The sequence below is a fragment of the Pelophylax lessonae genome (assembly GCF_965119305.1).
Source record: "Pelophylax lessonae genome assembly, chromosome: 8".
NCBI lineage: Eukaryota > Metazoa > Chordata > Amphibia > Anura > Ranidae > Pelophylax > Pelophylax lessonae.
The window spans coordinates 63,496,187-63,511,531 of record NC_138775.1 but is presented as its reverse complement, the minus strand read 5'-3'; the positions used below and the strand labels follow the sequence as shown (position 1 = coordinate 63,511,531).

Sequence of the window (15,345 nt, the reverse complement as noted above, 5' to 3'; positions counted from 1 at the left end):
CTATACATATGCACTGTTACTGTAAAAATGACAGTGAAGGGGTTAACTTTTTTGAGTGGGAGGGGTTAAGTGTGTCCCTAGGGGCGTGCTTCTAACTGATTGGATGTGGCTTGAGGTGTAAGAACAGAGATCAACGGTCCTACATAGCAGAACCATATGATCTCAATTCTTACACAGGGGAGAATGACAGGCGGCTGTGTTTACGACTGCCTTTCTCCCGCTGTAACGGACAATCGCGAGTGCCCGGCGGACATCGGGTGCAGGGGGGGGTACGTGAGCGAGCGGGAGCGCGCCTCCGGCGGCGTACGCTCGCTCCCTAGAGCCTCACAGGCTAGCGACGTAGACCTACGTCGCTTTGCCTGTGAGGGGCTGACTGCTGACGTAAAGCGTCATTAGGCAGTCGGCAAGTGTTAAAGGATGAAAATTTTTTATTTTTTTGGGGGAATGTTATATAGCAGAATGTGAAAAATATTTTTTCAGAATGTCGCTCTTTTTGTTTATAGCGCAAAAAATTAAAAATCGCACAAGTGATCAAATAACACCAAAAAAAGCTCTGTGGGAAAAAAAAAAGGACATCAGTTTTAATTCGGTAGTGTTGCACGACCGTGCAATTTTCCGTTAAACAGTGCTGAATCTCAAAAAAATGGCAATGTAATGCATTGTTATATGTAAACATTGTGTAAAAAAAAAAAAAAAAAATCCTGATCACTTCCCCCAAAGTAGTACAATTTTTTTTTTATACGGTCATTAATCAGTGTCCCCGATTACCTCCCCGCCCATTATAGGATAACGATGTACCGCTCTGGTAATCAGGTTTAAAAAAAAAAAAAAAAGTATTTTTTCCACATTCTGCTATACAACATTCCCCCTCCCCACAAAAAAAATAAATAAATACGTTTTCATCCTTCTAGGCCAATTTGTATTCTGCTACATATTTTTGGTAAAAAAAAAAAATAATAAGATTTTGATTGGTTTGAGCAAATATTATCGCGTCAACAAACTAGGGGAAAGATTTGTCATTTTTTTTACTAGTAATGGTGGCGATCTCCGATTTTTAGCACGACTGCGACATTGTGGTGGATAGATCGGACCCTGACATTTGACACTTTTCAGTGGACCAGTGACATTACTACAGTAATTAGTGCTAAAGATATGCACTGTTACTGTAATACATTGGTAGGGAAGGAAGTTACTGTAGTTACTGTAATACATTGGAAGTGTTTACAACAGCTGACCGTCCTTTCAGCAGGGAACCATAACGGTGCCTGGCGGCAATCACGGTCGCCGGCCCCGCGCATCGGCATCCCCCCTGCCTAGTGGGGGCGTGAGCACGTCGGTGCACGCAGGAGAGGCTGCCTGCCGCAGCAAATGTGTGGTGGGTAGTCTTAATGTGGTTAAGCAAGCATTTTACTAAATTAAACTGATTCAGTCTATTTTGTTTTAATTAGCTGTGATTGGCCAGAGCAAATATTGTGGTACAGATGGGCTGTGATTGGTCCTTTCTGGACCATGTAATCACACTGACTAATCACAGCTAGCAACACGGTTGTATTCAATGGATGGCATGAAGAGAAGCAATTTATTGTTCACAACTGTCATGTGACCTGCTGTTATATATATAGGCAATCACATGGTACTGGCAATGAGCCCGTACTGACGTTGGGTCATTGGCTGTGTCTCGCATCCTGACAGGACGTCATATGATGCACAGTCAGGACAACTGAACCACCGCTCACCCGTCAATTTGCTAATGGCCGGGCAGGAAGGTTTTAACATATGTAAAGAATTGCTCCAATTTCTTTTAACCACTTGCCGCCCGCCCACCGTCAAATGGCGGATCGGCTCTCGTTCTGGGACGTCATACGACGGAGCCGCAGAACGGCCTCACGTGGGCATGCAGCGCGGCGACCGTGGCCACGCCATGTTCTAGTAAAGAGCCAGTGACGTGGCTCTTTACAGATGCGATCAGCTGCGTCCAATCACAGCCGGTTACATGTAATGAAGTGCCGTTTATCGGCTCTCCTCGCCTCACACTATCAAAAAAAAAAAAAAAAAAACTGTAAATGGTTCATAGTTTTGCACACCTTCATCTTTCACTATTTCACAAAAAAGTTGCAGTTTAAAACTTATTAACTCTCATACTTTACTTTTTTTAAAAAAAGTATGGCTGGAGGGGGGGGGGGGTGGTCTTTCACAAACTGAAAGCTTTAAGCGAAAAAATAAAACCTTTATATAAGATTGCAAAAATAGTATGCCCACCCGAGTTTAGAAGTGAAGCATGGTGCCTTGCAGTGAAGAGATTAAAAGGTTTATCCCTACCAAGTCAATATCATTTGAATACTATTTTTGTCTGTGTGGTTCCCCACTGTCTGTATATTTGAATGCGGCTTAAGAACTGACAAATGTTGAAGATCTGTGTTTCGCTATCTGGTAATGAATTAGTGGCTTTACATCATTTGCCTGCATGACAAACAAAATACATGGTATTAAAATGGTTTCTGGTTACTATTTAAATACCATTGCTTGTAAAGTAATATACATAGACATCCAATTGTACACTAGAGGTTCTGTATAGAAAATCCATTTGACAGGGCCAGGTACCTTTAACCACTGAATCCTCAGCATCTTTTCAAAACACGGGGATAGCAGCAATTTATCCCAGGACGGTTTTTAAAATGGCACCAAGACTCAGAAGCTTCTGGTAGCACTAGAACTGCCGATATTCAGCACTAAGCACAGGAGATGAAAATATCAGCTTCTGATACTTTTATAGATCCCTCAATAGGAGTGTTTTGTATACATCATGAGTGTATTCCTGATCTTTTTAGCAGTCTAAGGTTCACCACCACTGCGAAGAGTGTATTCCTACTACACCACCACACCAATGTAAGAGGCATTTTTCCTCATTAACCCCCGAGACTTTTAGGGGCGGCTCTGGCGTAAAAAAAAGGTTGAAAAAGGCTGCTCTAATATATGGTTTTGACTGGCAGACATTGTTATATTCTGTGCAAGTTACAGAAAAAATGAAAAATGACAGAACAGTGCATTTTCCCCACCATTTAATTCCAATAAACTGCAGCAAAAAATACGTACCCAAATTTACTACCAAATTAAAGATTTGTCCCCCCCAAAAAAGAAATTATAATACGATGTTCGATTAGTTTAGGGGTAGACTACAAAAAGGTATATTGTGTAGAACCAAGACTATTACAAGAAAACATGAAAAAAAAAAAAAAAAAAACAGGGACTCAAGAGGATTTAGCGAGAAACAGTTCTAGCTTCCTTTTAAGTATTTGTACTTTCAGCAGAGTTTTTAAAAGGTGCGGAAAGTTCAATAAAAATTCATAGATCTCATCAGTGCTATTCTGATGCAGACAGGTCGGATATCTCTACAGTGATTATCCTGAACTGCTAGTCATATAAAAATTGTAAATTGATTATTGCAGATCTGGTAACTTAGGGCTGGAAAAAAAATGTCTGACAGGTAGCCACAGTCCATCTAAAAATTATACAATGGCACCTGGACCCTTTCTTTGGTTAAGAAAGCACAAAGGCTCCTGGCTATCTTAAACATGCTGGATCATATGAATTATTTGCAGTTTTGTCAACCATTAACTTTTCATGCGTAACTGTCAAAATAAAAGGCTGGCAGCCATGGCTTTTAGAGCAGAAGACACCTGATATATCATATAAAAATAAGAGGCAAATCTAAACCTGGTGTGTTTAGTACTGTTTACTTTGTTTACAGCTGTACTGTATCAGAATTAAGCCAGCAGGAAATTTGAGAAGATGGAAATTAGGCTTAGGATGGCAGGACAAGGTTACAAATGTTGCAGTCAGAGGTGGAAAAAAAAAAAAAAAGAGAAAAATAAAGTGTATGACCTTTAGATTGGAGTAATGCTTTTTACTCAATTGGGTTTTCTCAAGTCCTTTTACCTAACGCACAGTAAACTAACATTTTTTAGAAAGATTGCAACTGAGGAATGTATCTCAAGTGTATCGGTCATTCAGTTTGTAATCTGAACTGACGCCATCTACTAAATTCATGCCTGTGACATTTGTGAACGTTCACCAATCAGACCTTCTAAAACGGTTCCTCTACGAAGGTCCCCTTTGCACCTGTCAAGAGCATGTGACCGCAGGCATGTTAAGGTTGGTCATTTTAGATGTGCTGCCAACGCACGGAGGCTTTTTTTTTTTTTTTACACACAGCAAAGCACTCAACACAAATGGTTGCCCCATGCGTTGTGTAGCACTAAAACATACATGTTTTGAGGTACAAATGTTTACAAGGTGCATTAGGGTGGCATACAGACACCATGCAGTTGGTACATTAGGCATGCTGTTTAACCATGCATTACTGTAACTTAAAAGCGTGTTTTAAACTTAAAAATCATATTGCTCAAAAGGCTCTATTTTTCATACACAGGATAAGTGCATATTTAGATAATTTCTGTTCGGATAACAGGGTGAACACAAGGCATATTAAACTTTTGCATGCCAGTTAAGATGTTGATGGCAGCATATTAAGTTGTTTTTCCTAAAGCTTCTGCATTTATCTTCTCATTTATCCACATCTTCCACTGGCCTTGAATTCTGTTGCAAGGGTGGCTCCCTAAGCTTGTAGGGTCGTAGGAAGCCTGTGCCGGAGCCATGCTGGTCCAGAGCCATGCACGCTCACAGTATGCATGACACCGCTGCCTACAATGGACATGTGCAACTAGTCCAGGGAATAGAAATCACATGATGGTAGTGGCACACAGGTGCTAGAAATGACAGCCCGTATGCGACGGAACTCACGGTCACTGGGAGTGAAAGACAGATACTTAATGGTTTGGATTGCTTCAAATGGGTTCTCCGTTTAGACTTATAATAATGTGTATTGAACATCAATATCAGAGACAGGCTCTCCTTATTTTGTATTGAGGTGTGACGTGTTCTGTTAAGCCTGTCTGTCCCATTGTTAAATGTTAATGAACTCACTGTTTCTGTCCAGATGGCTAGAAAATTAGTTCAGGTTAATTCTATTTCTGTAAACAATTTCATCTGCATATGATAATGTAATCAGGCAACCCTTGACCTGATGGGGTAATTTGATCAGGAGGGGAGGTCCATGCTGTATATAAACTGTGTGAGAATGTTCAATAAAATAGAAGATTCCAGTACAAGCTAAATTGTCGGCTAGCTTTGTATGGGGGCGGCTGGAAAATCTGATATCTATGTTCACAATCGAGAGGAAGCCGTATACTGACGGAAGTCCACAAGTACAGTGTGGGTTGCAGTTCCATTACACTGTAGTTCAAAGGAAAGGGGATCAGAAGACTACATTTAGATGGAACACTTCCCAAAGGAAAAGTCAGAGAACCCAAACCCGTGGAACTGGAGGCTATGGCATTTATGGAGTTTAGTGGTATGTTTGCAAACAATTGGCATGTGATTATTATGGCAAAAGGAATGTATCTAATAAAAGATGATTCTTTAAAAACTCCTTTTATGAGGGGGGGAGGCCTGCGAATAAAGCACAAACATCAACCATTTTTGATTAAACCTTGGTACTCCATTTTGTTACAGATCCAAAAGTACTTGGAAATCAAGGTGTATTGGTGTGTGATCAATGGCAAAATATGATGGAATTACATACTCGACCAGGTTATGATTTAAAACACAGGTCAGCTCCAATCACCATTCCGAAGGATTTTTCCAAATTGATACACTACTTCCATTGATGCACTCACACCAAAATGTACCAAAAAAGGTAGGCATATGAGTAGCAGTTAGAAATCTAGCCCAATATACTGGTAGAATCTAAACAACAGGGGGAACTTCAATTAAAGTGAGAGGTATTCTGAAGGTTTCAAAACCCTGCATTTCACTATCCTGATTTGTTTGGAGTTTTTTTTTTCTCTCGCATTGTCAGAATATCTTCCTCTTACCTGGCTTTCATCAACCAAAAGAAAACCGTAAGATTCAGCAAGCTCTTTATCTAGACGACCATCAAATTTCAACTGTCTTCTTTTTTCAGTAAACTATTAAGTGGGGAGGATGTAAATTGGGGATAGGGAAAAGAAGAAAACAGTCAATTTAGACAGTACAGTGGTGAAATGTTCATGTTTTCTTTTCACAGGCCTAAACTAAAATCACAAAACAAAAATACACGTTGTATAAGTGTGCCACTAACTACACGAGTCAAACGCTTGCCGTTCATATCGTTCCATTAAACCCGACTACAGAATTACATCTGGGCTAGACATGCTCTGCTTTTGACAGCATTTGCACAAATCAAGTCTTACAGCTGTCAAAAAGTCTAAAAATAAAAAAGCAACTTGACACAAATCTTGACTGATTAAAGCATTCAGTCCCACAAACCTACAATCTAAACTTGATCAATCTAAAAGATGATCAATTTATTGTTCACTGACCTCTTTCTCCAAGAATTCATTGTGCACCAGTTGGGCAGATTTGTAAGTGAAATGCATTTTAGAATTTGCTTCCAGGAATGAGGCATGTAGAATTCTCAAAAGCTCCTCAAATTCCCGCGAATCGGAACTAAGTGGTTGAAGAGCTAAAACATGAACAAAAACAAAAAAGTGTTACTTTTTATTTTAGGAATAATTTTGAAAATTTCACGAAAATTTCAGGATCGACACAAGAAAAAGAACTAAACCAAAAGTGTAAGATTTTATTTTTTATATTTATTTTGGTTTAATTTACAAAGTATAAAAACTTGCATAACAAATAAGCTCAGAAAAGAGGTAACCATTAACCAAAACCATGAAAATAAAAATTACCAACACATACTACCTCTCCCATTAAACCTGCACATATTGCATTACATACAACATACTGGCTGCATAAAGGGGTGAAGTCCACCACCAGGTTCCAGAAGAAACAAACGGGATGACAGACCTGCCTTTCATGACCTATCTGGAAGATAATTGCTGTTCTGCAGACTACATGAAGGTTGCACGGAATATCCATGCTGAAGACCCAATCAGCAGGTATGGACAGGAATTTTGCTCAGCTTTTAACCAATCTGTGGCAAAATAAATCTTATTTGAGAGCTCAAAATAAAACTTCCACAAGCTTACAGCCAAAAGAGGGTTTGAATTCCAACCATGGCACTACCTGCCCGCATGGGTTTCCTCTAGGTACTGCGGTTTACTCCCAGACACCGAAGATGTTGGTGGTTCATTGGGTCCTTCCTAAATTGGCCCTAGTATGTATGAAGGAGTTTGGGACCTTAGATTTAAACTCATTGAAGGCAGGGACTGAGCTGAATGTATAATATATAAAAGCGCTATGTAAATTGACAAGTAATTGATAAATAAGTCTAAAGTTTCTCATATGTACATGTCATGAACAGCTAGTAATAGCCGGTCACATTCAACTGACTTCCTGCTAAAAGGTTTTAAATGTAGTCGCTTTTCTTACAATCATTTACCATGATGGTTAGGTTATCTTAAGTTTTCATTATTCAAGTGGAAGCATTGGGTTACATATTTCACCATTATACTATAAAAGCATGAAATCAATGTTGGTTTCTTCCAGAACCCAAAAAAGATTTTGAACCCTGTAAGTGAATGAGTGCGGAAAGGGATTTTGAGCTCCTTCAGAAGACAGTGATGTATACAGTGTTGGCACTATATATATATGTTTATCACTTCATAGCCTACTTTTAGCAACTGTCCACTTCTTGGAGTCATAGCTGCTAAGTTTCATATATCAAGTATGTCTGAGCCATACTGTCAATGTGTCATCTTGAATTAAGGACCTGAACACTACAGCTTAAAGACAACTTTGCATTACGCATACCGAGATAACCAAATAAGCTAAAAGTTTCAAATTTTAATTAAAAAATTACAGTAGAAAATTTAACAGTTTTGTACAGAGTTGCAATTTGTAATTTGCTTAATGACCTACTGATAAAGCCTTGGATTAAAGTAGAACTTCCCCTTTCGGATGACGTTCCGCTTTAATAATACCTCCTTTAACTCTCTCCCACTTTTGGAAGGTTTTTATGGAAGGAGTAGGTACCAGTTTCCACTGCCTAGGAAATCAAGAGTGGAAGTTCTCCAATCCCCCCCCCCCCCTTTCTGTGACACATCACAGGTCCCAGGAGGCTGCGGGACCATTTACAAAGCATAACACAAATTGAGTTTGCAGTAGGAATCCGCCTGTGAAGCTGCAAGGAGTCACAGCCTGCTTCCCTTCATAAACATGCCGGCGCCAAAGGCCGGTGAAGAACCTCCTCAGGTGAGGATGGTGCTGGATCCTTGGACAGGTGTGCTTTTAAAAAGTCAGTATTTACAGTATTCGTAGCTGCTGATTTAACTTTTCTAAGACTGAAAAACCTGTAACTAAATACTACGGTCCTTGCCATATTTAGTGCTTACTTAAAAATAAGAGTTGGGTGTTTTTGCAATCTAAACATTGGTTCAATCTGCTGATTATATAAGCTTTTGAAACAAGCTTTTAAAAGAAAGCAGGCAATACTTCCGTTATAAAACTTGTCATGAATCACAATTAAGAATGTGCCCAAAAACCTTTTGTTAACCAGTCAGTGCCATCAGTCCCTCAAGCCTACATTAAAAATGTTACTCCAGACGTCAGTCTCTCAGGCCTTCCGTTAGATTTCAAGTTCTTTTCCCAGGGAGAAGAACAATTCTGATAGATTTGTATACACTGTTCTAGAACAGTAATTTTCTTGATAAGGCGCATCAGTTCTCCAGAACCAGAGACATCTGCAGCATGATAAACTGTTTAAAAACACACGAGGTGAAAATGCCATTGTGTGAAAAAACAGATGACTGTAATGTTAACTTTAACTGATTCACTGATGGCTCTACAACACTAAAACAGTCAACTCTAAGTCTAGAATGGGCTTTAAAATTTCCCATTTGTAATTAAAAAAAAAAAAATCTTTATTCTCTGCAATAGATTGATAGCATTGTTTTTTTGGGATAAAATCTAAAATGAAATGTACAACGTGCTCTCTAAAATCTGTAGCAAAGGCAGCTGAATATACATTCCCATGACGCCTTGGGTGTCCCAAAAGAACATTGGAAGCCATATCATATTTCTCCATTAGGTTCAGGTTTCTTTTATTTACTGCTAATTTTATAAATCTCACCAATTACATAATATTGTGAGATTGGTAATTAAAATCTTAATCCTGTAGGGATGTAAGCATATGCCCTTAATGACAAGTTCCCAAAAGGCCAACAGCAGTATAATAAAGTGGTGAATTGCTCCATCCATTAAGCTCTATTATGGAGACACCAACAGTGCTCACGTAACCAACACTTATGAGTTGAACTATGAATAGCTCACTTGTATATCTAATGCTGCTCACGCAGCTCAGATTAAAGCGAATTCTGCTGAATTACTAAAATTCAAACCATAGAAGGCTCTGGTGGCACCACCTGGTTCAACACGTCAACTTAAAATATATCAAAGGCACCCAGTAAAAAAAACAAAAATGGTTGGCTGAACAATAATGGCAGCCAGATGGTCATCTGGCAGTGCCACTGTACTATGGCTATCTGAATACAATAGCTTCTGTTCACACTGTTTAGAGGAATCAATGTATCCCTTATTCAGCCTAGGGGGGCTAAACAAGAGTATTAAAGTGTATATATAGCCTAATTGAATGACCTACAACTAGAGTGCTACAAAATTACTATTGTAGGTTGTCAGTTGGGTGATTAACCATAGGCAACTGCTAAACTTGTAACAGCTTTTACGCAACTTGTTCTACTGTAGACTCGTCTATATTCTCTATTATTGCTCATGAGCAAACACTAGCAATAGAGGATTTGGGGGGGGGGGGGTGTCATTCAGGTAATGACTGCTATGGAAAAAAATCATCCCTGTGCACCCAGCCTAATCAAGACAACCAAATCATAGCAACTGGTTTATGGAAGTACTGTACAGGGCTGAGTACTTAGGTGCAGTGAGTTCAAGGTCAGACAAGTGTTGAAGACAGCACCGTCACTGATCTATATAGAGACTGCAAGCTACGCTCCAATGTCAAAATTAAACTAGAACATAAAATACATATTAGGTCTCTTGTGTTAGCGTATGTATACCTAGTATTTTATATTCCTGATATGTGCCGCCTACTGTACTTTTATGCAAAAAGTATCCTGTTCTCTTTGTTTTATATCCTTGGTGTTCCTGATAGTCCCTTTGCTTTTCTATTAAAAACTGGACACACTAGGCCTGAGAGCACAGCATGGCCAGTTCTCTACCTAGGCTGGGAACTGTGTGCTCCCCCCCAATGATTAAATTTGTCCTGACACCCCCTCCCCACATATGCACTGGAAAGATAAATGTACTCCTGTTTCTCCTCTCTCAACTTGTGCAGATGAGAATAGAGGAAAGGTAATCACTAATTTTTTTAAAAAAAGTAAAGGCATTTTTTTCCCCCCCATGTTTTGCCTTTCATTTCTATTTTAATCTGAACGAGTTTTAGAAGGTGAGGGTTTACATAAATTCCTTACCTGACTGTATGCTGATTTCACATTCAGCAATGCAGAGATGCATGTACTCCCACACATGTGCAAGAGTGACATGATCTCAGCCTAGCCAATGAACATGGGTGAAGATTGGTACCTGGAAGCAGGGTGTTTTCTTGCATTACTTCCATTGGGCTAAGTTTACACCAGCTTCAAAAGCAGGCATTTCACCAGCATTCTTGGAGCCCTACAAGAGCACCTGTCAAGACGCGGTGTACATTGCAGCAGCCAGGGTTGTACCATTGACCGAAAATGTTTGGCAGTCTGTACTACTCCACTAATGCTTCCTCTGATCTCATTGTAAATACACTGCAAACTCCCCTATGGCATTTACAAATTGACCGAAAATGTTTGGCAGTCTGTATTACTCCACTAATGCTTCCTCTGATCTCAATGTAAATACACCGCAATCTCCTCTATGGCGTTTACAAAGTATTATTTGAGAGGACAGCAAAAAAAAAAAAAAAAAGGGTGATATGATATTAAACCAACACCGAAGTGCATTGAAAGGGTTTTTAACGTGATGTAATCATCTTACTACATAAGGTGTAGGTTAACGGTCATTTAAATTTCAAAGCATGGGCCTTTACAGAAATACTTTTCTGCGCACTAAGAATGATCAGAATACAAGGCTTGGATAAAGCTATTCCAATACACTATCCAATCCTATCACTGCCCCTGCACACGTGGTAAATGGTGCAGCCTCACCTAGCAAGTTGCCTGGTGAGAAAGTTAAAAAAAACACACGTGACAAGAACTGCTCACAGCGCGGGGGCGGGGCCCGCGCCAACCACGTGTTTCTCCAGCAGCTCCGCCCACACCAGCTCGCTTGGAATCGAAATCAGCGCAACGGTAGTGTCGTCGCCACCCAGTAAAAAAAAAAAAAAACACGCGCACCAAGAGCGATGTAACATGACACCAAACTCTCGGGCGGGCGCCCCCTAGCGGTCTACACAACCATTACACCGCGAGTGTGGCGGGCGGCATGCACGGGAAGACCTCGCCCTATAGAACGGAAGAGGAGCCACCACCTTTCTTGGTCTTCCTCGGAATCTGAAAGCGTTTCCTGGGGGGCTCTTCTATGACAGTGACCGCCTTCCCCCCTTCCATCTTCCCGGGCTCGCTGCTGCTGCTATGGCGGCGCACGAAGCCCGCTTTTCTGGTGTCCGCCTCCTCGGCTTGTTCGCCATTTTGTGCAGCGTTGCCTTGCGTTCTCGTCAGTTCAGCGGCTGATGTCCCCGGACTTCCACCGCCGTCCCTCGCAGCGCCTGCCTTCTCTTCCTCCATTGCCGTCTTCTTTATTCTTCAGTCACGTTGTGTGCTCTGTGCTGCTGCTGCCGTAGTCACGGCTGGCCCGAGCCCGCCAATACTCTTCCTAACATGAGCCGTACAACCGCCGCCGTCACTGTGACACCCTCCCCGGTCTCCTCTCACGGCGCCATCTCACAGCTCTCTCCTCGCGCGCACCCCCTCTCCGTCCTATTTCTCGCCTCCGTGACGTCAGGCGCGGGCGGGTCCCACGGGCGGGAGAGCCAATGGGCGCTCGAAGCATGGCGCGCCCCTGGTCGCTGGAGAGCTCGTGTTAGAGTCACGTCCGCCATCTTGTCACCAGCTGACAGTGTGAGGAGAGTGCAGAAGACTGTTCATTAATAAAATAAATAAAATATATGGATGTGTCCCGCTAAATGTTTCACTCCATGCAGTCCTGTGCCTCATTTCTCTATAATATTTGGTTGTCACTGTGTTCTGACGCAGTATGAGGTGATAATATGAGCACAAATGAGGGGGGAGGTTGGAGAGCTGCCAGGATTGGCAGAGAACGTGTGTGCAGTCTATGTCTGCAGTGACTGGGGGAGAGTTTTACTGGTTGCACCGTGTGGTGGACTGCTGGTCTGGGTTCATGATGCTATAAAGGGCATTACCACAAAATATGGTGCAATGTAGTTGGGGAAAAATTGTTTTATTCAAAGACAATGGTATGGAACCAATAAAAGTGCAGTGTAAAATAATGTGAGTGGGAAGATGCCATATTGGGAAAGGTACAAATGCTCCAACGACCTCCCGTGTACTAACAGGCTGATGCATTTTGGGGGGGGGAACACCCTCTTGCGCACAGATCTGAGGAAGAAGATGTACCCCTAAAACGCATCAGCTTACTGCTTAACGGAAGGTCATTGGAGCATTTGTACCTTGCACCATTTGGCATTTTCCGACTCATGTTATTTTAAAATGCACAAGTATGTATTTTATTGGTTCCATTGTCTTCGAATAAAAATGTTTTACTCTTTCGTTCATTGACGGACACAGCTTAAGATCTTCTTGACCCTTGGGTTTATGCTGCCCCCTACAGGAGTAGGACACTAGGCTGAAAAGAGTTTGACTACGCCTATAGGGCAGTCCCAGGGGCTATACTGCCACTTCCTGCTATAGGTCTTCAGTTTTGTTCTGCCTAGTCAGGAGTAAGGACCTAGTTCCTTGCTGGGATCTCTGGTCCTAGCATTTTTTCCTTTTTAAAATGAATTTTTTCTTCTTTGATTATTTTCTGTTCCTGTGAGAACTACAATCCATTCTGTTCCTGGGAGAACTACAATCAACTGCCATACTGGGCGACAGACTGGATATCCTTGATCCTTACGGTCTTCCCAGTGTGGCCAGCGAGCGCGTCCCGACTTTAGCTCCATGCTAGGTTGGCCACGACATAGCCCCACTGAATGGGGCTGGCCGGCGAGTTAAACGCCTCGTGAGGACACATAGCCCTGGTCACGACCTAAGTTGCAGCTTGGCTCTTGCCCGCAGCAACCCCATTCCAGGATGGTGCAGTGATCTGCCTGGAGCGGTGCCCGCCCGGTCCCAAGGTGTGGTGAGAAGTGTCCCCGCTCCCTTCTGGGGGTTTTTCGGGGTGACGTGGGCCCCTCCCTGAGTTGGTCGGACCCCTGAGTGCCCTTCCCTCCCTCATGTCGCTCCCCCTCACTATGAAGGTCCCTCTGTGGACCACCCCTCATTCACCCATGCCTAGTCCTGCCCCCCCCCGAACGAGTGCTGGGGGGGGGTACACCGCCGGCTGCGCAAAATGCATTTTTTTGTGGGGTATGGTCCTGGTGTACCTGGGGTCCTGGAAGGGGCTGTATGCGGATCCCTGGTTCCGGGGCTGCGATGGATGGCCTGCCGCCTCTTCCTCTTGCCTGCCTCTGCTATTGCATCTGGGCAGAGGGCGGAGCGTTACGCCCTCCATCGGCGCCATGCCGGATAAGCCAGGTGCGTGGCGCCGGACGGCGTCATATCATCCTGGCAACCGCTTTCCATCTACGTCAGGGGCGGTTTGTTTACACCCATATCTGATCTAACCGACCGGATGTGGGAGGCACAATTTCCGTCTACATATACCTGGCGTCAGCATGGCGCTGGCGTGGACTCATCCTGGCATATCGGGGCACACAGCTTTGGAATTGTTTTATCTTGATCCTCACTGTTATTGCTTTATAGACTTTACACCTTACCGCTCTACAACTCTGGTAATATATTTATTCTTTCTATTCAGTTTTTACCTTCAGTCTTGCATGCATTGCTGTTAGTACCACATCTTCGTTTGTTACAAGCATGTGATGTTCTTTGGGGACACTTTTATGTATTTCTTTCACTTAATCCTGTTACCTCCCTTTTCTTCACAATCACTTGATACCTAGTACCCACCCGGCCTAAATTATTCTCATATCATTCGCACTAGCTCACTCACTTCTTTGGTATTTTATACTAAGATGGCATTTCCTTGGTTGCATTCCTGGCACCTTTTCCTGGGTTAATTTATCTATCTCAGTTGACTTCTTAATTGATTAATCTTCCCCATTATTTACCCAATACATGGATATACTTATACATATATATTTTTTTATCTATTTGATCCCAGCGTGCCTCCTGTGCCATCTTTTGGATTGCTGCCAAATCTTGGAGTGCGGTTTTTTGGAATCTTGGTTCTCAACTTTCTTCATTCCGGCTGCTCCCCATGCTGGTTAGTGTCTATGCCTCAGCCTCGGGCCAGGCGTTCTCCGGATCGGCCCCGCCCTCCTTCTCCGGGATTGGATAGTATTTTTTCAAACAAATCATACTACTCAAGGTAGAGTTTTCTCTACCAATTTTTTCTTTCTTTTTTTCTCTTTTTTCAATATATTACAACGAAACCCTGTCTCATTTATATTTTGTTATAATCTAGATTACCAGTTTCAGATATACAACCTATACCTAAGCTCCTGATGAATGGATGGAGGTCCAAGAAACGCGTCGAGCCTAAAATAACTCATATGTAATTTCAAGTCTGATATAAGTAAAGACTGTAAGCCTACAGGGAGCATGATATCATAATAAATCTGTTATACCTTTTAGAGATCCTAGTGCGATCCATGTGAAATTGTATTTACTTTTAATTAATGTGAATTTTACAATCTTTTGTATGCCAATTCTCTGTATGTGTCCTCATCGGTTGTATATGTGACTCTTTTTAATAAATTTATTCATTTATTTATCATACAGTCCAGCTGTCCTCACTCAAAGTCCCATTTTTTTCCTTGGTTTCTCCTTGTTTTTTTTTTTTTTAATGTTTAACAGCAGTTTTTACACTTTTTGCTTGCAGTCCCCAGGTTAACCATGGATTCCCTACAGCAAGTGTCACCACCTGACCCCCCTCTCAGAGGCTGCAAGGCCCGCGGCATCCCAGTCCACCTTGTCTGCTATGACGGCGGTCCTGCAGTCACTGGTGTCCAAAGTAGATATGGCCCTCCAAAATAGGACGAACAAAGAGTGACCTCCGCCTTCACCTGCATCATCTGTCTCCTCA

The 15,345-nt window shown here is 42.1% G+C and overlaps 1 protein-coding gene across 1 annotated transcript in view; it reads right to left on the bottom strand.

Moving 5' to 3' along the window:
• The window catches only part of TASOR (transcription activation suppressor), a 123,550-nt gene extending 111,555 nt beyond the window's left edge, over window positions 1-11,995 (bottom strand). The window contains exons 1-3 of the mRNA XM_082265035.1: window positions 11,549-11,995; window positions 6,420-6,562; window positions 5,934-6,026 (exon numbers count right to left, since the gene is read on the bottom strand). Coding sequence (XP_082121161.1) covers window positions 5,934-6,026; window positions 6,420-6,562; window positions 11,549-11,804 — 492 coding nt within the window. The 5' untranslated portion in view covers window positions 11,805-11,995. The remainder of the gene's footprint in view (window positions 1-5,933; window positions 6,027-6,419; window positions 6,563-11,548) is intronic.
• Window positions 11,996-15,345: the final 3,350 nt, after the last annotated feature.